Raw genomic sequence first — 25,153 nt, forward strand, 5'->3', positions numbered from 1 at the left:
TCTTACCTGTTATTTAAAGACACCATGAGAATAAGGTAGTGGGCAAAATCTTCTCACCACTTTCTAATAGCACTGCAATATTCTTGGAAAATCTAATGTTTTAGCAGACAGGTTGAGCAGATCTGTCCTTCTTCCTGGCAAGTGGTCTCTCAGTCCATTGATCACAGAGCAAATCTTCAACCATTCTACTTTTATTTCCCAAAAAGACAAAATACTGATGACCACAAGATTGAGACGAAGATCACGAAACATGGAATCACGAATCACTTAAGTATTCTCAGGGTAAGTGCATACTTGTCCAATGGGGGATAACGTTGTTTCTCTTCTGTAGTGTGATCCTGGGGTTGGTATATATAGTTAGAGGAGGTATCGGGGGTATGGGGGGCATAGCCCCCCACCTAGATGGGCTTGAGTGCAATCCTGGAGTTGGTATATATAGTTAGAGGAGGTTTCAGGGGTGAGGGGGCATGCCCCCCCCACCTAGGCGGGTTTTAGGTTATGTGCTGTTATTTACTGTTGTTTTGCGCAAGTATTTACTTGCCCTGAGAATACTTATCTGATTTGTGATTCTGTGTTTCGTGATTTTGGTCTTGGTCTTTGGTAGTCTGTTTTTTGGCTTTTTGGGAAATAAAAGTAGACCCTAAAAACAATAACATTACATACTTTGACTATAAAAAATATATCTTAAAATAACACAATATAAGCATGTTCATAATAATAATAAATGCTTGTCAGAAAAAAGGAATGAAATAATAATAAATAGTAATAAATATTCCCACAGAAAATTAGCGTTTGACAAAACATAATTTTAACACAGGTTTTATTGATACATTGACATTCAGTCCAGGGGAGATGTGGCATTTAATCTAAACTGCTAAAGCAGTTCCTTGCACTCTAATTTAATTTCCCATTCACCTCCCGGAGTTAATTTCAACCTTTTCTAGTATGGTAAATTTGAACTCTTTAAAAGCACTACATGTTAGCGAGTGTTTAAAAAGAATGTTATTGAGATTTCTTGTCCTAATATTGTAATAGTGCACATAAGTTCTTTTCTTGAGTGGCTTTTCAGTTTTTCCCACCCATAAACCAGCACAAGTTGAACATTTTGCAATATACATCACACCAAAATTCCCACAGTTACCTTTTTGTAAATGTATTTTGGTATTAAGGCTTTATCAAGACTTAATACTTCAGCCACCAAAATGTATGAGTACTGCTCGCAAGAACCACATCTCCTACTACCATTATAATTACAGGCTTTTTTATTGTTATTGGGGCCCATATCACTATTTCTTTTTTTTCATAATTTTTTAAAGTTCATAACAGTCTTAAAAACAAACCTAGGATAGGACCATACTATTTAAAACACACCTGGATTGTTTTTCATTGTATTGGATGACCAGTGCTCCTCCAAAAGGTATATTCGAGTTTGCTATTTATGTGTTACAAGATGCAGAATAAACAGGCTTGCTTTTAAAATCAAGACCCAAAACTAGTTTATATTTTTACCCTATTCATGCAAAACCTGTTCCACAATTTCAACAGTGAGGCCCTGTAAAAAATATCTTGCTGCTAATATTTCCTTAATGTTAACTAAATTGTTGTTATTGACCTATGTGGTTTAAGTAAATCATGCTGTAGGAACTATAAACAGATTTATTACATGTATTTAATGTTTCTTCAAAGAATGTATTGTGATAAAATGTTCAGATATTTCCAAAGTCAGATATTGACTTTGTAATTCAAGACAGATATTTTAATTTATTATAACTTGATCAGCCCACAAAATCAGTCACATTTATTTTAAAATCAAAAGCATTAAAAGCTATCATTCATGCTAATAAAAATCATCTCAAAAACACATATATAGTACAACTCCAAGAAGAAAACAGATGTAATTAATTTTTAGTATCTTTTATTGAAAAATAAATAGAAATTATGATGAGCATTATGTTTGTGTCTGTTTAATTTCTCTGTGTCTTTTGGGTTTCTAATACCATAATGGGAATGGACTTCATTCTTAAATTAGGGAACAATTAGAGTTCATGAAATTAGTAATGCTAAAGTCTTTAATTTAGCCAAGACCACTCTTTTCAGGACCCACAATGTGCACAGAATGGGGTTACATGTATTGGAAGCATATGTAAGTATGACTGTAAATTCTTTTTATTAGCCCTACTAGTATTGAAATTGTGTCAGTATCTTTCCTCCACATTGCTCCCATTTCTGCCTGCTAATTCTGATATGTTATGGTTTTGTCTCTTTCTGTACATAAAACAATGTATAATAACTGGGTTTAGCAATTTCAGTGATGCTGCTTTTGTCTTTTTTCATGGACTATTATATCTGTTCTTTTTTTTCACGTCTGTTTTCTAAAATGTTTGTAATGGGTGATCTCATATGATATACACTTCATCATTCTCTATAATGCTTTGTGGTTCATGTTTCCAGTGTTTCTCAGCTACTTCTATAGTGTGGTATTTGCACAATCCCCAGTGCAACAGTTTTGCCACATTATTGTGCCTTTCAAAATGTAGGCCATCTGCCATGAGTGTATCACACCCACTTACAAGGTGTGTGACTGTTTCCATTTTTTTTTTTTTTTTACAGAATTTGCATCTGTTGTTTTTCCCACCTTTTCAATGGGTTTTGTAAACCAACGTGTATGTAGTCCACAATCCTGGGCCACCTTTATTAGCCTCTCATCTCTTGGTTTAATTTCACCTCTCCTAAACCATTCCAGTGTCACATTTTAATCAACACAAGGTTGTACCAGGAGATCCTGTACTTGCCACTATATTTATGGATTATCCACATTTTGTTCCTTCTCATCTGATCATGCTCCTTGTATTGTTTCTTTTGTTTTTTAGCACATTTAGTTGCTGTCTGATTTTTGTCTACTTCTGGTTTGATTTCCATTCCTGCTTGATACCAAAATGCTTCTGCTAAATTAAGCAAATATGTCATCTTAGACTTCTTCCCCTTATGTTTTAAAATTTAACTATGTTTAGATCTTATGGGGTCAGCAGATATGTATGCAGTCCCATGATTACAAATCTATACATGCAATCATTTTCAAGGAGGTCCATATCTACTTCAGAATGAGGAGTATATAATATTGGTATACATTGATTTTGATATATCATTTAATAAGCATGAACATTTTTCTTGTTTTCTTATCCAATTGATCTAAAAATTTGGGGGGCCAGTTGATCACACCACAATGGCAAGCTAAAAAGGAAGAGAAAATTGGTTTATAGCTTTGACTTTATTCCTAGATGTCAAGGCAGTTTTCAGTATCAGTTTGTCTTTTGAAGTATTCCTCACTGAGTTTTATTTGCATATGTTTGTTTTATTATTGACCCTTCATCTGCCCCAAAATATGTGTATGCTCCCTTCTGCTCAAGTTCCTTCCTGTCCCTAATAGATGTTTTCTTGGTATTGCAGCTTTACTGCTTTAAATGTTGCTTTTAAACATTTATCAAGACCAAATGCCATTCTTATATCTTCTGAGAAGGTTTTAACTGTTTGTAGTTGTTCTTTCATCTCCTCATCCGATGAACTGTACAGCTTTAAATAATTCAGAAAAAGTCGATAAAAATCTTTAAGCAAGGTTGTTTTCTGGGAGCCATGACCTTATCTGTTAAGTACACTGCTTAATGGATTTAGAACAAGACAAAATGCTAGTGGTGATAAAAGAATCACTCTGGAAAATCCTTTAAATTTATATCCCTGGGATAATATCTTTTCAGTGTAGGGTGCATGTTAAGCATCTGTAAGCACTTCTTTATCCATGAATTTGGGATGCTGTCAAAAGCTTTTTTGTAATCTACCCATGTTATACTTAAATTCTTCCCCTTTTTACAATTCTTTATCATGGCTTTATTTAGCTACAAATGGTCCTTTGTTCCATCTGACTTTCTTTTGTTACCCTTCTTTCTATTGCCATATTTGAGTTTTTTTCTAAATGACTGCAAGCTGTCTGCATCAGTTTTAGTGTACAGTTTGTATATTGTCGGAAGTCAAATTATTGATCTTTAGTTCTTAGGATGGTTGCAGTTTCACTCTAATGGAGGAGTATTGTTTTATGTGATGCTCACCAGATTTGTGTCTGTTCAGGATGTGCATATAAGTAATTCTTACTCAGGGCTAAATCTTTGTGTAAAGATGTTAATGCTTTAGCCACAAGTTAGCTGTTGCATCTGAGCCTGAAGTTTTCCATTTATGAGCTTTTTTTAATTTTGTCTCAATTTCTTTGGTCGTTACTTCATCTGATTTCATATCTTCTAAATCACAGCTTGCTACAGTTTCTTTTAATTCTTCTACCTGTTCAGCATCTTTATTATGTTCTTCAGAGTCTTCATAAATACTTCTTTTTATATACTGATGGAAACTTGAAATCAGTGTATAAAAAGAGAACTTCACCCTGACATTAAATAATAAGCAGTTACATTTGTTATAATTGTCCATCATGTTTTCTACATGTAATAAAGACAGAAATATATGATTGACAGAAGTGTATAATTGACAAGAAGAAGAAGGCTACTGCTTAATTAGGTACCCTGAATTGCAGCTAATGCACTATCTAGGAACATAAGCATTATAGTGCCAGTGGGCAGTACAGATGCATGAAAGTGCTGGAAAGGATGACTGATAAAAGAATACACAGAGTAATAGAAAGTATGATGAGAGATGAGCAGATTGGATTCAGTTCAGGATGCAGCACAAACTGATTGAATGTTTGCAAAGAGACAAACAGTTGATAAGAAACTTGAGATGAGGAAATAGTCTAACTGTGCAATGTTAATCATATTGATCACTTCTGCAGTAGCCTTAGCTATATGTGTTATATCCTGCCAAGGATATAACATTCAGCCAGCTTCCAGAGCTTCAAGGCACCTTCCATGCATCCGGACTGCCAGGGCAGTCTGAGAATACCTGACTAAAAGGCAAGCTTGGGCTCTAAGCCCATCAGAGCTTTACTGCCACCAAAGATTACACTCCAGTGAGGCCCTTGAGGATCAGTCGTCAGCTTGTACTGTTCTTTTGGTGGGCAGATAAGTTTCCTTTGGGGAAAACCCCTTCCATTCAATTATTTTATTTGAATATTTCAACATAATACTTGTAAACAGACCTTTAAAAATAAATGGGGGGGGGGGGCAAAAAGAATTCAGGAAACCCCCCCCCCAAACCAAGGAAAGTCCAACAAATCAGAATGACTGTTTAAGATATCGTGTTCCCTCCTCTCACCCTGGCATTCTGTTTTCCCTTCCAAAAATTCCAAATCTCTACTTTTCTCTATGTCAGCTGATGGTTTCAGACAAATGGGTCCTGAAGATCATTCATCAAGTTACATATGGCAGTGGGAGGAAATGCCTCTTTTTCAGTGGATAATTCCTCATCCAGCAGACCAAACTCCTTTATTTCCCCTGTCCTTCAACCCTTGCTGTCCCAGGGAGAGATGAAACCAGTTCTTCATTCACAGGTTTTATTCAAGGATAGATATTTTTAGTGCCAAAGAAAAAAAAAATTATTGGAGACCAGTTCTGGATCTTGCTTTCCTAAGCTATTTTGTGATAGTGCCCAAGTTCAAAAGCTGTCACTTCACAACCTGTTAGCTGTTGTTCTGCATTCAAGTTTCCTGGAAACACTAGATTTAAAAGATGCTTATCATTATATCTGTATTCATTCAGACCTGGTGTTTCCTAAAGTTATCATTTACCTGCCTTACCCTATGGACTATCAATTGCAGCAAGAGTGTTCAGAAAGTGTTTGACTCCAGTTATAGCTCATTGCAGGCTACACGGTGTCCACATTTTTCTATATATAGATGACTTGTTTAGGTTTGCAAATATTTTTCAAAGTGTCAGGAATCTCTCACTTGCGTGTGAGATCTTTTTACACAAGTTCAGGTTCCAAGAGAGCATTCAGAAATCTTTTTTGAGTTTTTCATACAGGATTCTGTTCCAGGGGTGTCAGACAGATACCTCAGTTAAAAGAGCTTTTTTTACCACAGGAAAAATAGAGCTATATCTAGATGTCTTTCTAAGGATTTCCACTCAAATTTCTGTCATTGCAAGGATACCTCAGGATTTGGGTCTCATGGCATCTATGATTCTCATTTTACTCCTGGCAAGACTCTGCAGGAGAATGATACAGTGGTGTTTGAAATCTCTTTGGTCCCAGTCCCAACATTCTGTATCTTTTAAAATCAAAGTGCTGGGGTCAGTCAAGAAAAAAGTCACTTGATGGAGACAGCAAATTTCCCTAAATCCATGTCTCCCCTTCCCCTTCTCTGCTCCAAAGCAGTTAGTCATGACTGATGCCTCAGGTTTTGCTTGGGGACCAGTTTCAGGAGAGATGGAAGTACAAGGTATGTGGGGACATCAAGGGCAGACACAAGCACATACATATAAAAGGGATATTTACCCTGATCAAAGCACTCTCTGAATCATCTTTGGTCCCTGGGACCTCATCAAGTTGTTATAGATAGTACCACAGCCTGTGGTACATCAACATGCAAGGGGGAAACCAGGTCATACCTCCTTTGCATGCTAGCCATATTAGCTTGGGATATAACTTCACAGAGCAACCTCACAGTACAGGCATCCTACATGTCGTCAAAGCAAAATTGTGTTGCAGACAAGTTGAGTAGGGCAAGGGCAGACCCAAATGAATGGAAACTAAATCAGGGGGTTTTCCAAGATTTAATCCATCAGTAGTAAATGGAAAAGGTTTTCTAGTTGGTGCCAGCAGCATAATCAGCACCCATTCAGGTCTAGGTGTTCTCTGGTTTTACAATATTTGTATGAGATGCTATCCAATGGCATTTCTTACTCCTCCATCAAGGTTCATTTATCGACCATTTAGTATGTCTGCCCATAGATCCTTCTCTTTCCGTGCATTCTCATGTAAACATTTTTTGAAAGGGGTTTTGCACAATAGGCATCCAGGTAAACCAGTGGTCCCTCCTTGGGATCTTCTCTTTGTGTTAGAGAAGCTAACACTTGGCTCCATTTGAACCAGCTGATCTGTCTGACCTGAGTTTCTTAATATGGAAAACTGTTTTACTAATTGCTCTGACCTCTGCAAGAAGGGTATCTGAGTTGTTAGCTCTCATGAGTCAAGCCTATTTCATTTTTCACAGTAACAGGGTTTCTTTGAGAACCAATCCTTCTTTTATGCCTAAAATGGTATGAGTTTATGTTAAGCCAAACTGTTTCCCTGTTTTCTTTAATTAATCTATAAATGAGGGAGAAAGGATACTCCATTTCTTAGATGTCCACAGACAACACAGGTACTATCTTGACAGAGCTAAATATTTCTGATTTTTGGATCAGTTGCTCATTTCTTGTGAAAATAAGAAGGAACAACTGAGTCAAAACAGAGTATTTCCAAATAGTTGTTTCAGGCTATTACTTTTTGTTATCCTCACTACAACAAAACTATTCCAGACAGGGTCAAGAGCCACTTTACCAGGGCCTTGGCTTCATCTATAGCTTTTTGGAAAAAATTGGATTCTAGAAATATTCTAGAAGCAGCAACTTATTCCTCTGTGCATGCTTTAACAAAGCTTTATAAACTAGATTCCTTCTTTGGGTCTAGGACAAACTTTGCTAGGACCATTTTCCATGAGCTCCTGGACACTTCTCCTTCTTCCCAGTTCTGTTAAGATGTGCTAATCTACCCATATAGCTTAGGTTACTTCAGCAGTGATCATAATTATGAATATAGTATGGTTGTGTAAGTAAACTTACCATAACATTAAATGTTTGAATGATCACTGATGTGGCAGTTGACCCCTCTTTTGATCTTCCTTATTTTTAGTTTTATTTTTTGCCACGGTGTACTCATGTATTTTTCTTTTCCTAGTAATGTCCTTCCAATGCTTAGCCTCCCTCTTTCTCTTGGCATAAAAGCTCTGAAGAACTTGGTGCCCAAACCTGACTTGTTCAGTTCAGCTAATGCTGACTAATCTTTTAAGGGCATAGATGGTGCCCTGAAGCTTTAGAGACTGACCAGCTGTTATATCCTTTGTGGGATATAACCCATATAGCTTAAGCTACGGCAGCAGTGATCATTCAGCCATCTACTGTTATAAGTTCACTTACACAACTATACTTTCTACACCAGTTGTAACTTCCTATCTAGTCAAATTAGACTATAAATTAGATACAGTCTCCATACAACTGAAGCAGGAAACATCTTCAAATACCTCAGTATTCAAAGAATTGAGTGGTGACCTGGTTAATTTCAGCATCCCTGTGCAACCTTATGACCCGGATCTGTATTCTGAATCCTCCATCTTCAAATTCTTTGCACATATAAATAGGTACATAGATGCATCTGTCCCCCTCTTAACTAAACACTATGCAAAATTTAAAAATAACCCCCTGGAATAGACCCCTATTATAAAAAGGATCTACAACATGAGAAAAAATCCCACATTACACGCAATAATAAATGTAAGTCTCAAAATGTGAAAAACACTCTTATGGCTTAATAGGTCAGAGAAAGCAAAATTGTAAAGGTGAGGTGATATATTGTTGGAGATCAGAGGTGGTGTGGGTTAAATGTGTTTATTGTATTTTATTTTGTTTAAATGTTTAGTGCTATGGATGTTTTTAGGGTTTGTGTGCATATGTATAGTGTGTGTTGTATGTGTTGAATGTGGTGTATGTTTCATGACTATTTCCTTTTTTCATTTTTTGATGAGTTTTCCCAGTAGATTTAGATTAAGGTTGTTTTAGGTAAACTGTGCTGTTTTGCATCGTGTGTGTGTGTGTGTGTGTGTGTGTGTGTGTGTGTGTGTGTATTTGTTTTTACTGTTTATTTTCTGCTTTACATAAATGTAGTCATGTTACTTTTTATGTGAGTGATGACATATGTAGAGTATGCATAAACTGTTAATGACGCAGGTGCAGTGGTAATAAATAATATCAAAATAAATATTTTTATTACACCCCTATATGTAGATGAAGCAATTAAAACTCCTGAGAATTATTTATTTGCATTTGTTTTCTTTTTTGGGGTAGAGAACTGATCTCCATAGACCTTTTTCACATTCAGGCTGAGAATGGTGTTTGGTTAAATGACTTGCTTAGAGTCAGTTAGGCAATGGAGGCTGAAAGAATCAAACCTTGCACCTCTGGACCACAGGAATCAGCTCAGCTCCTTAATCATCTAAGCCAACTGCCAGACGATTCCATACAAATTGTGTATGTATATAATCTATTTGTTAACCACGCAAGTGTCCCTTTTCAAGGGTAGTCTGGGTACACTATGTGGCTAACTGACTAGCTCAGAATCCCACAGTAGGCAGATGGAGGTGGAAGGGGTCAAACCCTATACCCATGATTGCAGGAAGCAACTCTCACAACCTCAATCCTCTGCACTGATTGCCAGACAATTGTGGCCAAGTTGTACATAGAAATATCTAGTCCCAAGTTAATAAACTTCTAACCCAACTACAGCTGTCTTTCAAAATTTCAAACCTACTCAGTATAAAAGGTAGATGGTTTCCTACTATAAATGTGTTTCTCCCTAGACTTGAATGCAGAGTCCTTGTTATTTATTGTGCATTTCTCAAAGCGCCTCTTTAATGGACTCTGCAGAAAGTACAATTTAAATTGGTTAATCTAACTAATAACAGAGCATCATTGTATTGCACTACAAAAAAACAAAAATAGCTCCCCATTTCGTCAATGACATCTCTTCTCAACACTCTCACTTTTGAAATACTCTATGCAAAATACTTCCCCCTCCTCCTTCACAACTTGTGTTCTCTAGCCAACTGTGAAAGGCTTTTTCCAATGTAGCACTAGCTAGCTATCTCAGAATTACATTATTATATTAGGCAAATCAGAGAGGTTCAGTTTCTCAAAAAATATCTGAGATTGTACCTTATGAAAGAAAATTCTTTTGAAGTTATTTTTCTAAAAGAAAGTACAGTCTGAATGTGTAATTGATCATTGTTTGATCAGTGTCGTGCCAAGTTAAACATTTAAATGAAATAAAAAGAATAAATGAATAAAATAAAGTAAATATAAGCACTTCAGAGGTGTAAACTATACTCGCAAACCATCTTATAATTCTCACAGGTTGCTTAGCATGCAGCTGTAATCATTTTTACATGCAAATTCATCAATTTGTTGCAAAACTGTTTTTTTTTTTTTAATTTTTCTCATTTGCACATTGTAAATATTATAGATCTGGTTATTAAGTTACTCTTGTAGAGTCTGCTTCGTGACTATTGTTTCATTTTTCATTTGCACTTTATGAATGTAACTAATTTTGTTATCTTGTTACACTTTTAAATAGACTCTACCTATGTGTATGTTTATGTTATCTATTTTTATTGCTTTTGTGTTACTGTCTTTTATCTTGCTATGCTTGGCCCCAGTGATGTCTAGAAATGGTCCATGGACCACACCACTTGGATTGCTAACAGGTGTCATAAATAATTAAAATCGATAGACAGGTAATATATTTATAATATTGTATGTTTGTATTATTTAACTATCCATCTGTCTATATATATATATATATATATATATATATATATATATATATATATATATATATATATATATATATATATATATCTGTCTTGCTATATGTGTGTGCCCACATGCACACACGGTATGTGTATGTGCATGTATTTGCGTGTGTGTTTGTGTGCGCGTGTGTGTGCATGTGTGTGCGTGTGTGTGTGTATGATAGAGAGAGAATGCATTTATGTGCATATTGTTGTGTAAGTAATATCTGTACATCCTTCTTTTTTGCCTACCTCACTTTTCGCAACTGTTGATATGTGAACAACTCACTTCTTGGATTAATCGCCTGAGTAATAGTTTCTGTCTATCCCACTTCCCTCCTTTTGTACCTTTTTGTTTTATGACCTTCTGAGTTCAGAACCTCCTTCTGTTATTTCTATCTTATTCTACCTCACAGTACTTAAAATGGTAGTTCTTAGGGTTTAATGGTCAAGGTTCTCCGGCAGTTTATCGAATGTGCATTTGTTTGATAAACTGCAAGGCCGTTTCTTTTTTCAAAATATTCAAATCGCTGTACATTTTAATCGCTAAACTTCTGTGCTACCAGAAGAGGTAAGTGGAGTGGCAGTAGGGGTGGGAGTGTCTATGCTAGTGTTTTTAAGTATGGGTTGGTGTTAGGGCTCAGTAAGGGTATAAATTTAATGTTGTTTATGTAGGTGTTTGCGGGTTTGGGTTGGGATTATTGTTAGGTTAGGGGACAGATTTAGTGGTGTGTGTGTGTCTAAGCTGGCTTGAGTAGTGGTAGTGTTACAGGAAGAGTTTTTATAAGGTAGGATTAAGGTTAGGGACAGAGGCAAGGTTAGTTAGAGTTAGTAGACATTACTAAGATGGGCAGTGGGACTTTCTTGGTAAGGCAACACTATCTGTATACAATTGTGGCCTTACATGTTTTCATTTTCTGTACAAACATAAATAACTTCTGTATTCTACAGTGCTCTAACTCTATAACCATATTAGGTGCTGTTACCCATATGAAATACCTCTGTATATGCAGTTTTGAAGGAATATATGTGTATCATATTCTGCTGTGGCATACTGAAGAAGATGCATTCCTTATTAGATTCAAGATTTATTTATGAGGAAGGAATATGGCATGTATCTAGCCCTGTGGCACCACCATACTTTGCTACCTCTGTACTCCTACTGAGTTTTACATTCATGTTCTTTCGAGTAGTCTCAGACATATTTACATTGTTAACTTATTTTATTGTAGAATGTAGCATGTACAAGGTTAAACTTCATATAAAATTCCCTGCTGTTATGGAAAGGTCTATTCTGTCATCATCTAAGGCTACAATGCAGAGTATAGTAAAAAATTCCCAAGGCTTTTGTGAAATATGTATGAGACATGCGCTATCGATTTTTATAGGTGCTGATTCCTTTGAGTGTTGCTTGGTACTGTGACATTATGAGCTGAAAAAAAACACAAATAAGGTCATGAAATCAGATAGCAGGAGGAGAAAATGTGATGTGCATTTTCATAAAAAGCACTGAGTATTTCATGTATGTTATGCCTTAAACTTGACAGTACTTATTTTCTGGAAAATGTTTTTTTTCCCCAGCTTGTGTGAATTTGTGAATCAAGATGGCATGCAGATATATATGGGCTGTAATACACTTGTCATATTGACATCCACTTCATGAATGTTGATACTTGGGTGACAGTTGTTGTGTCTTTCGGCTTTTCCCAGTTAAGGGTTGCCACAGTGGAACTCCGGTCCGCTAATGATTGGCAGTACATTTTTACGAGCCGAGTTGCCGGCCCTGACATGCAACCTTCAATGAAGGTACGCCCATTCATGCATGTCTCCACACAGAAGACACTCTAGCTGAGAATCAAACAGGACAACGTCTTACTGTGAGGCAACAACGCTACCGCAGCACCACCACCGCAGATACTTGGGTGACAGTAATTAGGCTATTTCTGTAAAGCTTATTAGTTTTATATTTTCTTTACTGTGGCTGAATACAACTCCTGTCTGTATACCCTAAAATATACCCACAAATAGCTTTTGTGAGTATAAATGGGATATCCTGCCTCTAGTTGCTGCCACCCTAAAGTACTTATCCTCCCTTGCATTTAGCAGTTATCATTCATTCATTTTCCAATACCTGCCATATATTGTTGGGGTTGTGCAGGAGCTGGACTCTGTCCTGTAACTCAGTGGACACAAAGTAGAGTAGCAGCCCTAGGTACTTGCAGATATACAAAATGTTATTTTATAAAATTCAATTTTATATTTCCACACATACAGTACTTAATTTGCTTTTGTGAAAGTAAACTGCTTAATACACTGCTTTGTTCTATTTGTCTAGGAATGGCCAGTAACAGGAGGAACCTGGAACTTGGGAACACAAACATACCCAGAAATTATTATTACTGGGTGAGTAAGATACACACTGCCATTGATCCATTAAGACTTGTTAAAGCTAATCATGCCTTGTAGCCATTTATTGATAACAGATGTATTGTGATAATGTGCCTGCAGAATGTACTAGTACTAGAAGATTTACCTGTTAAGAAAGTCTAGTTTAAATGTAAACAGCATTTAAAAGGACATGTTTTTAAATGCTAAAAGTATGCATGTAGACTTTATGTTGTTGAGATAAGTACGATGAACACTGGGTTAGATACATTTTTCTGTATCTGTGGTACTGCTTTCAACATCTTACCTCCAGACTCAGGGATAAAGACAAAAGTAAGCAGGGACAATAATGTCAGTCAGGGACACTTTCTAATAATTTGTTAAAATGACTTGGCAAATTAAACAATAAGATAATATAAACTAGTGTGCATTTTCTGAGGCAAAAAGCAATTATAAGTGCATTGAATGTCATTATTTGTTGAATATAATCCACCATTAAAAATGAATTTAGGAGGTTTTGAGCCAAAATTGCATCCATTCCTGAAAATCAGTTATGATCTTTAATAATTAAAAAATGCCCTCTTTTGATAGAGATTATTCAGTGACTGCATAAAATCTGACATTAAGACCTATGATATGGATAATTCATGGACAGTTAATTCAACGTTAACAAAGTAGTACAGCAAAGGCAAGATAGATATGTACGTTATGCTACAGGTGCAGATAGATGTAGGGCCAGCATTGTAAAAGGAGTGGAAGCACCGGCATCTTGGAAGAAAGCTGTGGTGGCTGTATATCCTAAGGACGGTAAAGACCCATCAGACCCAGCTTCATACATACCTATTTCAAATTTAAACCACTAATTACACTAAAGCCCTGTATTATCACTTGCATAAGTGTATAAACTCGGCTGTACCAAAACGAATCAAAGCCAGAGCCTCGAGTAAAAACAAGCTGCCATTGTGGACATCCAGCATCAACAAACTTTACAATAAACACAAAAAGTGGCTGTCCAAGAAAACAAATGCAAGGCTCAAACAGTGGAAAAGCACCCTCCTCAGTCTGAACACGCAAATAGGACAACTTGTCAAGTCCTCCAAGGGTTCCTTTGAGAGAAACTTAGCAAGTACAGCCATAACCATAAGGCTTTTACAGCTATGTACGTAAACTAAATGCTAAGACCCAAGCATGTGCAGAACTAGTGGCCAATGGTATCACACACACATTTACTCTGCAGAGATAGCAAACCTGCTAGTGGATAGGATTGGTGAAAAATCTCACTCCCTCATCCTCTCCTAACGTACAACAAACCTTCCCCCAAACTTCCCTCCACCTGACATATCTGAAGACCAGGTCTTCAAACCCTTGTCCAAGGCAAAAAACACAGCCTCTATGGGACCAGACAGCATCATATGTTGTCTTCTAAACAAGCTAAAATATGAACTAGCATCACCACTAAGTACCCTTTTCAATCATAGCCTAACCACAGGCTTTGTTCCTGCGGAATGGAGAACAGTGACAGTTAGTCCCCTGCACAAAGGTAGCCTAGAAACAGGCCTGGGGAATTAAAGACCCATAAGCCTTTTGAGCCTTATTTGTAAGGCCATGGAAGACATCATTATGGACCTCATAAATAAAGACATAGGTGACCTCCAAACTCTAGATCCTACCCAATTCAGCTTCGTGAAGGGTAGATCCTGTCTGTTAAATCTGGTGCAATTCTTTGAAAATATGACTAAGGCCAGTGGCATGGGAAAATCTGTGCACACAGCATACCTCAATCTAGCAAAGGCTTTCAACACAATCACACATTTAGGAAATACCAATAAACTTAGCAAACTGAATGTAAACCCCTTCATTGTAAGATGGGTTGCCAACTGCCTCACAAACCAGACATTGCACGCACTATCAAAGTTGGTGACTCCACATCAACCAGCAGACCTGTTACCAGTGGAATGCCACAGGGGTCAGTGCTGGGTGACCTACTGTTTGGGATTTATTTCTCAAAATTCAGGTCAAAACTAAGGGGCTGTGGCTGACCAAGTTTGCAGATGACTGCAAACTAGGTGCAATCACTGAATCCATGAATGATGTCAGTATACTCCAGGAGGGTCTCACACAGACCAACGACTGGTGTGTATTAGTCATGGTCTCAAACTGAATGCAGAGAAATGCATCATCATTCCCTTTGGCACAAACAATGTCCCTTCATACTATCAAATCAACAACAATACCCAAGTACCCATGAAGTGGTAAGGGACCTGGGATCACAAGTTGACTGTGACCTTAACTTTGACCATCAACTGTTTACTGTAGTAAGGAAAGCTTTCTACACAGCACACTTGATTAGTAAAGGCATAGCCTCAAAAGAAGTTATAACCCCCCTATACTTGGCACGTATCTGGCCCATAATTGAGTATAACACCCTGTTTGGCATGTACCATACTAAGCACTTGCAGCAATTAGAAAAACCTCAGACATTTCTAACAAAGAAGATCAAGAGGCTCCAGCATGTGCCTTACACTGACCGACCTAAGTCCCTGTCACTATAGCCCATATCATGTAGACTTCTTAGGTGAGACTTATGCTTGGCCTGCAGAGCAATCCAAGACCCAAACCTAATGAACTTGCTGCATATCCATAAATCAAATGTGACTAGTGCGACTTAAATAGGATATGGTGGAGGGACAGATTTATCTGTCAGTGACTGCCACGCCTTTGGAACAGGCTACCAATTCATGTGAAACAGAGCACCTCTATGACACTGTTCACGAGGAACCTGGACAAGTGGATGGGGCACCATAAATTCGTAATGGGGATAGAGCCCATAATCTTCCTGGACATGGGCAGTCATCACTAAGTACAATCTTAGATATTGACTAGCATTTTTATGTTATTACATTGGGATAAAACGGCTAGGCTTAAAATGACCTCTGGGTTGATAGCCAGGTAATCTCCTATGATCCTATGGTTATAAAATGTTTATGTCTATACTAGTTAAGAGAATGTCAAAGATTTTGCCAAAACATATTGATATCCATCACCCTGGTTTTGTGGAGGGGAGGTAAGCATTTGACAACATTAATACAAAAATGATGATCGAGAGGGAAGCAGAATGTAAGAAACTAATGTTGCTGTTAAGTCTTAATGCACAGGAAGCATTCAACAGAGTAAGCTGGGATTTTATGAGTAGGACAATAGAAACATTTGCATTATCTGGTTAAGGTTAATTAGGAAGATAGGTGAAACACTGGAGGGAAGAATTAAACGGGAGGGTTTCTCTCTGATAAGCACTTTTTGAACAGAGGAACCAGGTAGGGTGTCCTCTGTCCCCTTTGTTATGTGCTTTATATTTGGAGCCACCATCAAGTAAAATAAGGGACTCAGAAATGCAAGAATAAAATGGGTATGATAATCAAGAAAATGTAGCTTTATTTGCTGATGGCATTATTTGTACCTGATACTTCCAGAAAAGGACATCTCTGTGTTGTAGAACATTTCAGACTATTGTGGTTCTTTTCAAGATATAAAATAAATGAAGATAAAACAAAGTCTATAGCTGTAAATTATATACCCACAAACATTGACTCAGTGATACCCATATTTATGGGGACAAGATAAGACAAAGTATTTAGGATTATGGATTAAAAAGGCTTCAATTCTAGCAGCTAAGGATGTGTGGAAGAGGCTAAACAAAAGACTTTGCAAAAACTAAAAAAACTGGAAGCTCCTGTTTATGGATATAGATAGTAAGATACAAGCAATGAAAATGCTTTTAGTCCTTTAATTTTATATATGGGATGGCGCATTGGTGTAGTGGTTAGCACTATTGTCTCACAGCAAAATTGTCTCTGGTTCAATTATTAGCTGGGGTGCCTTCTGTGTGGAGTCTGCATGTCCTCCATGCATTTGTGTGGGTTTCCTCTGGGAGCTCCTGTTTCTTCCCACATTCCAAAGACATGCTTTACGAGGATTGGACAGTCTAAATTGGGTATGGATGTGACTGTGTGTGTGTGTGTGTGTGTGTGTGTGTGTGTGTGTGTGTGTGTGTGTGTGTGTGTGTGTGTGTGTGTGGTGCACCCTCCGAGGAGGGTTGGGCCTTGGGCTAGCAACCCGATCCTGTATAACCTGTACCTGCTACGGATACGTGCGCTGTAAGGTGCTCATTGCCCGATGTGCTGAATACATGGGAGCAGATCCAGGAATTTTATATATGGGCTAGACATGTTTTTATCAACCAGAAACAATAATTAATAAATGACTGAAGGAATGTATCTTGGAGGGGAATAAGACAAGAATTAAGTGGGAAACCTTGATCCTTCCATTAGTAAAAGGTGGTTTAGCAGTACCTGATTTGAATGAGTATTATAGAGCTACACAGTTAAAGCTTATGTACATAACACAAGCAGGAGTTTATAATTCAAGATGGAAAAGGATGGTAGTGAAGCAAGGGGGGAGTTCAAGAAATAAAGAGAGACTGGGATTTTGGAAGTAGATCCTTAAGGAGAATAATAACTATATATAACATTATAGTCATAAAGTAGCAGAAAGTATTCTAAGATCTAAGCCGACACAAAAATGGCAAATGAGATTTTGCCAGTAGGGACTGCAGGTAGGGGTACAGAAAATAAGCAAGATGGGCTGGAATTTGCTGAAGAAACCTGACAAAGGAATCAATGTATTGGGGCAAATAACTAGAGAGGGAAATGTAATAGAATGGGATTAGGCCAATAAGACATTTGGACTGCAGGTTAGAGACTGCCTTTCCTACCAGGGATTAATATCAGAGTATAGGCAAAGGGAAATGGATAGGAGACTCCAAAGTGAAAGACCTGCTCTGGTGGGGTTTTTAGTTGATTCTAGGACAGAAGCTGCTGTAAAAAAGGATATAATTAGTAGGTCATATAAAATATTACATGCTATCTATGAGAATCAATTAGAAGAGTTTAGAAAAGACTGGGAAAAGAGATTGGGGAAGCAGTTTACAAAAGAATGATGGGAGGGCATATGTATAGCTCTCAAGTATGCAACAGAAGGTTTAGGATCTTTGCTTGGAGGTGTTTGCATAGGTATTTGTGGGTCTATATTGAGTACTCGAAAGCTGACAATGTCAAATCTGACATTGGTGGCACGTGAATAGCGAAACTGCAGGACGTTGAAGTAAACGAAAATCTCCGTAAGGGGAGATTTCCATTTACTTCAATGTAGTGTGACCTCGGAGTTGGTATATTTAAGTAGCGGGGGGTGTGGGGGGGGTGCAGCCCCACGTGGGTGGTGCAGTGGGGCTTGCCTCCCTGCCTACACCATTTAGTTTTTTTTTTTGTTTGTTTTAATTTTTTTTTAGGACATTCAATGTTTTCACAGTTTGATCACTAAGGGTTGACCTTTAGTGATTCGAACTGTTAAACATTCGATGTTCCAATAAGACCCGGTATTTTTATATCCCAAGCAGACTATAAAGAGTTTTTCCTCGGACAGAAGCAAATGTTGGAGGTATGATGGGAGAGAATGAGGTAACTAGGAATGTGCTTGTGGAGTGTGCTTAGTTGGTAATTTTTAAAAATTCCCTACAAAGTACTCTGTCAGAAATATTGGGTGAGCAAATGGCTGTAACTAAAGACATGAGTTTTTTGAGCTGGGACACAGGATCTGAACATGCTTTGTTAGGCTTAGTTCTACTGGCTACCAGAAAAGCAGTTACTTGAAAGTGGAAATCAGAATTGAAACCAACTGTATTTGAAGTTGAATATTATAACAGAGATAAAAGAACTGGAAGATTGGAAAAGGGAATGAGGAGCAAATTACACAGAAATAAATGGAAATTGTGGGAATGGTACCTGCAGAATAATGTTCAGGAGGAGGAGTAGTGAAGATTAACGGAAGGCAGGAATTCAGGAATTTATGTAGTGCTGGACTGATGATAATTGCAAGAAAGAAGGAAAGAAAAGCTATTAGATAAGTACATAGATGGCAAAAAAATGTAATATGATTTGTTTTCTTTTCAGTTAATGCATGTGTGCCTATGTGTTAAGTGATAATTTAATAAAGGTGCTTACAAATATTTGTGTTAAGAGTGCTTTGCAATAACCATTGATGCCCTTCCTATGATCACTGTTGCAGTATTACTAAGAGTTTGGGTATCCCTCCTAGGATAGCTGAATGTCTGGCCAGGATAGCAAGTCCAGGCTTCTTCCTATCAAATCATACATCTGATGTACGACCAAGGCTAGAAGATGTATAAGGAATGGATGGGCAAGATGTTCCTCAGAGCTTCCTCGCCACCAGCTTGAACACTGAACCCACTTTTCTCTTTCAGTCTGCCAGACATACGATCATGGACAGTTTCATTTGCCTAGGGCAGATAAGTATCCCTATTGAGGAAAGTTACTCTTTTTCATAATTGACACCCTCTGAACTTCCCAGTTCATCTCTTGCTATTCATCAAGAGGGAGATGCATTGGAGGATCAACCAGATATCACTCAATCCTTTAGAGCCTTTTCCTGATCCTTCCCTTTATCAAGACTTTTACATAGATGCTTCAGACCTGGCTTGTGGAGGTTACTCTGTGACTGTAAAGGTCCTTGGTGTTTGGTCCAAAAAGGACAGGAAAGATCACATAAATATCAGGTAAATGAAGGCTGTAATTCTGACCTTACAATCCCTGCATCACTTCTGGTCTCCAGGTCCTCTCTGAGTATTTACAGACAGTATCGCAGTTATGTGGTACATAAGAAAACAAGATCCTAAAACCTCTGCAAACTTGCAATAACTGCTTAGGGCATAGCCATACAGGACAACCTATCCTTGCAGTTTGCATTCCCTCACTTTACAATTCGATGGTAGATTACTTAAGTAAGTGCCCAGGCAGATCCTCATGAATGGCTGTTAAACAAAGTAATCTTCCTTCAGATTGCTCATCGGTGGGGTACTCCTTAGATAGATCTTTTTGCCTCCACCCAGATCAGATAGCTCAGGCTGTAAAGCCCCATGCCCAGGAGATTGGAAAGTGGATACCATCTTTTTCCTGGAAGGGGACATTCCTACACATATTCTCCTCCTTCTAATTCCCTAGCCTCTTCTCAAAATCAGGAAGTACTGAGCAGCGAACTTCCTGGTGACTCCCTATTATCACCTAAGACATAGGCAAACATACATTTGTGTAAAAGAAAACAAACAATGTTAACATGTTCACAGTTTCAAACATTATATATCACATATATTGTTTTATACAATTATCATCAATCCAGCATAACATAAATTGATCAGTTCCTGCCTTCCATTAAACCTCAATCTTCCTCCAAAACATTATTTTGCATGTATTGTTCCCACAATTTCCATTGTTGCTATGTAATTGCTCCTCCCCTTTTCTAAAGATCCCACCTAAGTTATTTTATCTCTGTTACAATATTCACTGCTTCATATACAGTTGGTTTCCATTTTCTAGTAATTTCTGTTTTGGCAGCCACCAGAATTAAACTTAATAAGGCCTTACTATGTCCAGGTAATTCAGATCCTGTATTCCAGCTTTGGTGACTACCTTTTGGCCCAGACATTGCTGCTCTTCCTTCTGTTTTATTTGGTCCTGGATAGACATCACAAGTTATCTCAAAGAATGGACTTGCTCACACAGCAGATGGACTATCATTCATACAAACCTAGAGGCTTTAGATCTAACTCTTTGAACAATATGCTTTTGATTTCTTATGGGGTATCTTCAGTATGCTTTTGATTTCTTATAGGGTATCTTTTTTCTCAGGACTTGCTGCATGTTCTACAGGTGGCTAGAAAGCCTGATATTAAAAAAAACTTACATTTCAAAATGGAAGAGGCTTTTTATTTGATGTCAAGAAAAAGATCAGGACCCTTATCCAGCGGATATACTTGACAGTAATGTGCACTACTTAATTCAGGCTTCTGTTAAAGCTCATTGTCAGCCATTTCTACCTGCTTTCTTGTTGATCCTCCTTTGTCTTCATGTTTTCAAGTGAAACAGTTTTTAAAGGGTGTCCTTCACCTCAGGCCAGCAGGGAAGTCTATCTCTCTCCCTTAGGACCTGAATTGTTCTTTTGGGAAAACTAACCTTTTCTAGTTTTAAGCTAACTCCTTTTCTTCCTCATGTTTCCAACTTGGAAGACTTTACTGTAGGTGGTTTTTCTGCTAAAAGGGTTTCTAAACTGCAAGCACTAATGGTTTCTCTTACCTTTTTGTTTTTGCATAAATATAGGGTTTTCCTCAGAACTAACCCATTCTTCCTGCCTAAGGTGGTTATTGAAATGTATTTAAATAAGACTATGAACCTCCCTACCCTTTTCCCCTCCTTTCAAAACAGGGGAGAAACATTTCTGCACTAGTTAGATGTTTACAGACAATATAGGTTTTAAAATGACAATACTAAGTCTATCAAAAAATCAGACCAATGGGGGGCAGAGCCAAGATGGCTGACTGATAGCAACAGTTGTTCAGAGCTCCATTAAACTAATATAAAACACAGGAAATAACTTATTTTATTTTAGCAAAAATACTTAGAATTGATAGATGAAAGTATAAACTATATTATTAGTAACTTTGGTGAACTTAGGAAAGTTTTTTACTGTCAGATTATAAAGAAGAATATATCATTTGTGGAGATGAGCACTTTGAAGACTTCTCATTCTGACATGGCTTTAAAAAAAGAAATGCAGCTTGTGACATCTGCTCTGCAAGAACTTTCACTAAAAAATGGATGATTTTAAGGAGAATTTACAAAACCTCAAGGAAAATTGTCAGAAACAGATTCTCTCAAGGAACTTATACAGCAGCATCAATCCAGAATAACATAGTTTGAAGCATCCCTGAATGATCTTGATGGAAGACTGAAACAAGAAGAAAGCCAGAAAGATTTTCTCATCAAAGAAAACATTTGGCTTCTCAGTAAAGTGGATGACCTGGAAAACAGGGAAAGAAGGTCAAATATAAGGATTTTTGGCATCCCTGAGAGAGCTGAAGGAGAATATATCATTTCTTTCCTGAATACCTGGATTCCAGAGATTTTAGATTTAAAGGATGGTCTGTCCTTTGGTATTGAAAGTGCTCATAGAGCTTTAGGAAAGCCAGTCTCAACATCCTCCTCTACTTCTCCCAGATTAATAGTCATAAAATATCTTATTTGGACAAGGAGTTGGTCCTAAAATCTGCCTGGAGGAAAAGTCCATTAAAATTTAATCAAAACCCAATTAGGTTTGGTAATGACTATTCTACCAGGGTTTTGGAACAGAGGAAACAAGCTTGGCCATTAATACAACGGTTAAAGCAGAATAACATCAAAATAATAACATCAAAACTCAGATTGTCTTTCCTGCCAGAATGACAATTCTATATCAGAATGAAATTAGATCATTTAATGCCCTAGAGGAAGCCACTGCCTTTATTAAAAACAATAGCATTATTTCTTTACTTGAAGATATGGAATGGACATTTGCATCTCTGAAGAGAGTTACTGATAAATCTTCTTGGAGTGATGTTGAAAAGAAAAAAAAACTGAGTCAAAGATTGCTGTTCCCACTAAATCTCTCAAAGCGTCTACTGCAACTTGACTTTAATTTGTTTTATACTTGCTAAATCTTCAAGTAAGGTATGTCATGACAATATGTTTCTTATTGCTTTTCTTTCTCATTTTGCTTTTTTATTTCTATACTTTTTTTCATATACAAATTAAATAACTGTTTATGCTTTTAGTATATTAATATAATATTACTGGTTTTATTGAGTGATATAATTGAACAGTAAGCTATCTTTGCTTTTATGACCTTAGGATGATATGCTTTATTTCAAATAATATATAGCCCTTTGCCCTGCTAAATGTTCTTCTGAGTTATTACACAGGCATAGTCACTACTTAGATTATTTATCAAAATTGTTTTGGATACATGGGATAACAGGGCATATCTATGATTTAGTATATATTAACTTTTTTTTAATATTTATAATTTCTGATTATTTCAGAATAGATATTGGTACCACTGTGAACAAAAAACTGTTTACTGCTTTTGACATAAATTGGGACTCTCTGACAGTTATATGCTTGTATGTTTTATGACACAAGGTTTTTAAATGGTTGCAAGTTATGTTTCCTGTAGAGTTTAATGTTAAAGTACTGTTTTCTCTCTCATTGGCATTGAATGTTATTTTACTGTTTGGAAGTATCTGACAGTTAAACTTTGAATTTGTTGCTATAAATAAGCAGACTTTGTGACACAGTTAAAGTGAGGTCAGGAAACTGTACTCTGTAGTGTGCTGGGCAGGAAAATGTCAGTTTGAAATCTAAAAAGTAAAGCTTTCTTACTTAGCACATGATATCATGCAGTCTATGTATGCAGATCAGATTACATTACATCTAATGTGTATATACAAGCCTAACTGTGAATGTCAAGTCTCTCATTGGTTATTATACAATGACTCCCTATTACTATTCGAAAACCTGCACCCTGATTGGCCCAGCCAACAAGCGTGCCCATTGTAAATCCCACGATATACCAATGGAAAAAGAACCGGTCGCCTGGGCTTTTTTCTATTAGTATAAAGTGCCCCAAAACCTTTTTTTTTTTTTTTTTTTTTTTTGCAATTTAAAAAAAAAAAAGAGAGAAAACGGAGCAACAGAGACTTTTTTTTCTCATTTGCTTCAGTTTCAAAGCATTGATGTGCTGGGTATGCGTGGGAACGCAAGTCCCATACGCATGCACAGTACATCAAAATGAAGAAGCAGTATACCACAACCGGCAGAAGAACAGTAATCTGCTGTTATACAAAGACATTATTTTAAAAAAGTAAGCGTTTTTTTCTTAAATAATGTCATTGTATAATAGCAATAACTGACTCTGTGGTTGTGGTATAGTGAAGATTTACCCACGGTTGCTTTTGTTTAATCACTCAGGCTTCGCCCTCATAATTAAACCACAGCAACTGTGGGTAAATCTTCAATATACCACACCATGTTGAAGTTATTGCTTAAATATAGCATAGTAGGCTTCTTTTACAAGAATTATGAGTTATAATGTCTGCAAACATATTCATGGTTCCTTTTTATAACAAGTGACTATATTTTGTGATAAAATATATACAGGAATGTTATTTTTTTCTTGTAAACAGTTAATTATAGCCACTATTTCTGGAGTTTCTTATAAATAGATATTTATAAATAACTTTCAGTACTTTTCCGTTATGAGGCCAACACTTTAAATGCGGTTGCTGAACTCTGAAATTAGTCTATTTTCATGTCTTTTAGCTGCTCATCTTTTAGGTGTTCACCTTAACATGTGTGCAGAAAATGTAGAAGTCACATCTTTTTTAAAATAATATCCATTTAACACATGTTTACAGCAGCTTCTTAAAGACATGAAAATACAATGCATTTGGAGCTCAGCAACCACACAAGGAAATTATTGAACGTTAAAAATAAGATTATGTCATGTACAAGGCAAGATTTTCAAGCATTCTCTCAATGTGTCAATGGCTCAACTTTACAGTAATAATATTTTTTTGGTAAGTGTCCCTTATTTTCTTACATTTTTGTATGATTCTTACTGTTATTTGCAAAACAGCCCAGCGAGATGAATGTGGGAAGGGAGTGACAAAGGCTTGGCATGGAGGTGTTTTCTGTGATAGCCAGTCGGCTCATGAGTTGTGGACTGCATGCAGCATGGTTACAGTAAGACACTTTACAGGGAGATAGTTCATTTTCATTTCTGGTAGGGCAAATATAAGGGTGTTATGACACTCTTAACAAAAAAAAAATAAATAAAAGCCTACATTTTCCACATTTGCTGCATTTATTTTTTCATTTCTCTGTTCATTACTTATCTGTCCAGCACTTTCAACACAATCGTTCAGTTGAAATCCAGTAGCTTAGCACATCTGTTAACCAGGTGTGTGTAAAATTTACAAAGATAACTTCATTTTTTTTTACAAATTATTAAGACAAATAATTTTTACACATATCTGGTTAGCAGACATGTTAAGGTACTGGATTTCAGCTGAACAATCACGTTGAAAGTGTTGCCCTGATAATGGAAAAGTTAGCAAGTGTTTAGTATAGGCTTATACATTTACAGGAAATGCTTATGACTAATGGTAATAACTGTAAGGATACTCAAACACCATACTAAATCCTAACAAATATATGCATGAATAATTTTGATTGAACTATAATTACTTTGCATTTAATATGGTGATTTCCTTATTGTATCCTAGATATT

The 25,153-nt window shown here is 36.9% G+C and overlaps 1 protein-coding gene across 5 annotated transcripts in view; it reads left to right on the plus strand.

The window, feature by feature from the left end:
* Window positions 1-25,153, plus strand: part of STXBP5L (syntaxin binding protein 5L) — a 4,174,867-nt gene that overhangs the window by 3,083,335 nt on the left and 1,066,379 nt on the right. For all 5 annotated transcript variants that reach the window (XM_044071514.1, XM_044071515.1, XM_044071517.1 and 2 more), the window contains exon 13: window positions 12,873-12,940. In XM_044071514.1, coding sequence (XP_043927449.1) covers window positions 12,873-12,940 — 68 coding nt within the window. The remainder of the gene's footprint in view (window positions 1-12,872; window positions 12,941-25,153) is intronic.

Source organism: Protopterus annectens, chromosome 5.part0, assembly GCF_019279795.1.
Source record: "Protopterus annectens isolate FY-2018-M chromosome 5.part0, PAN1.0, whole genome shotgun sequence".
Lineage (NCBI taxonomy): Eukaryota > Metazoa > Chordata > Ceratodontiformes > Protopteridae > Protopterus > Protopterus annectens.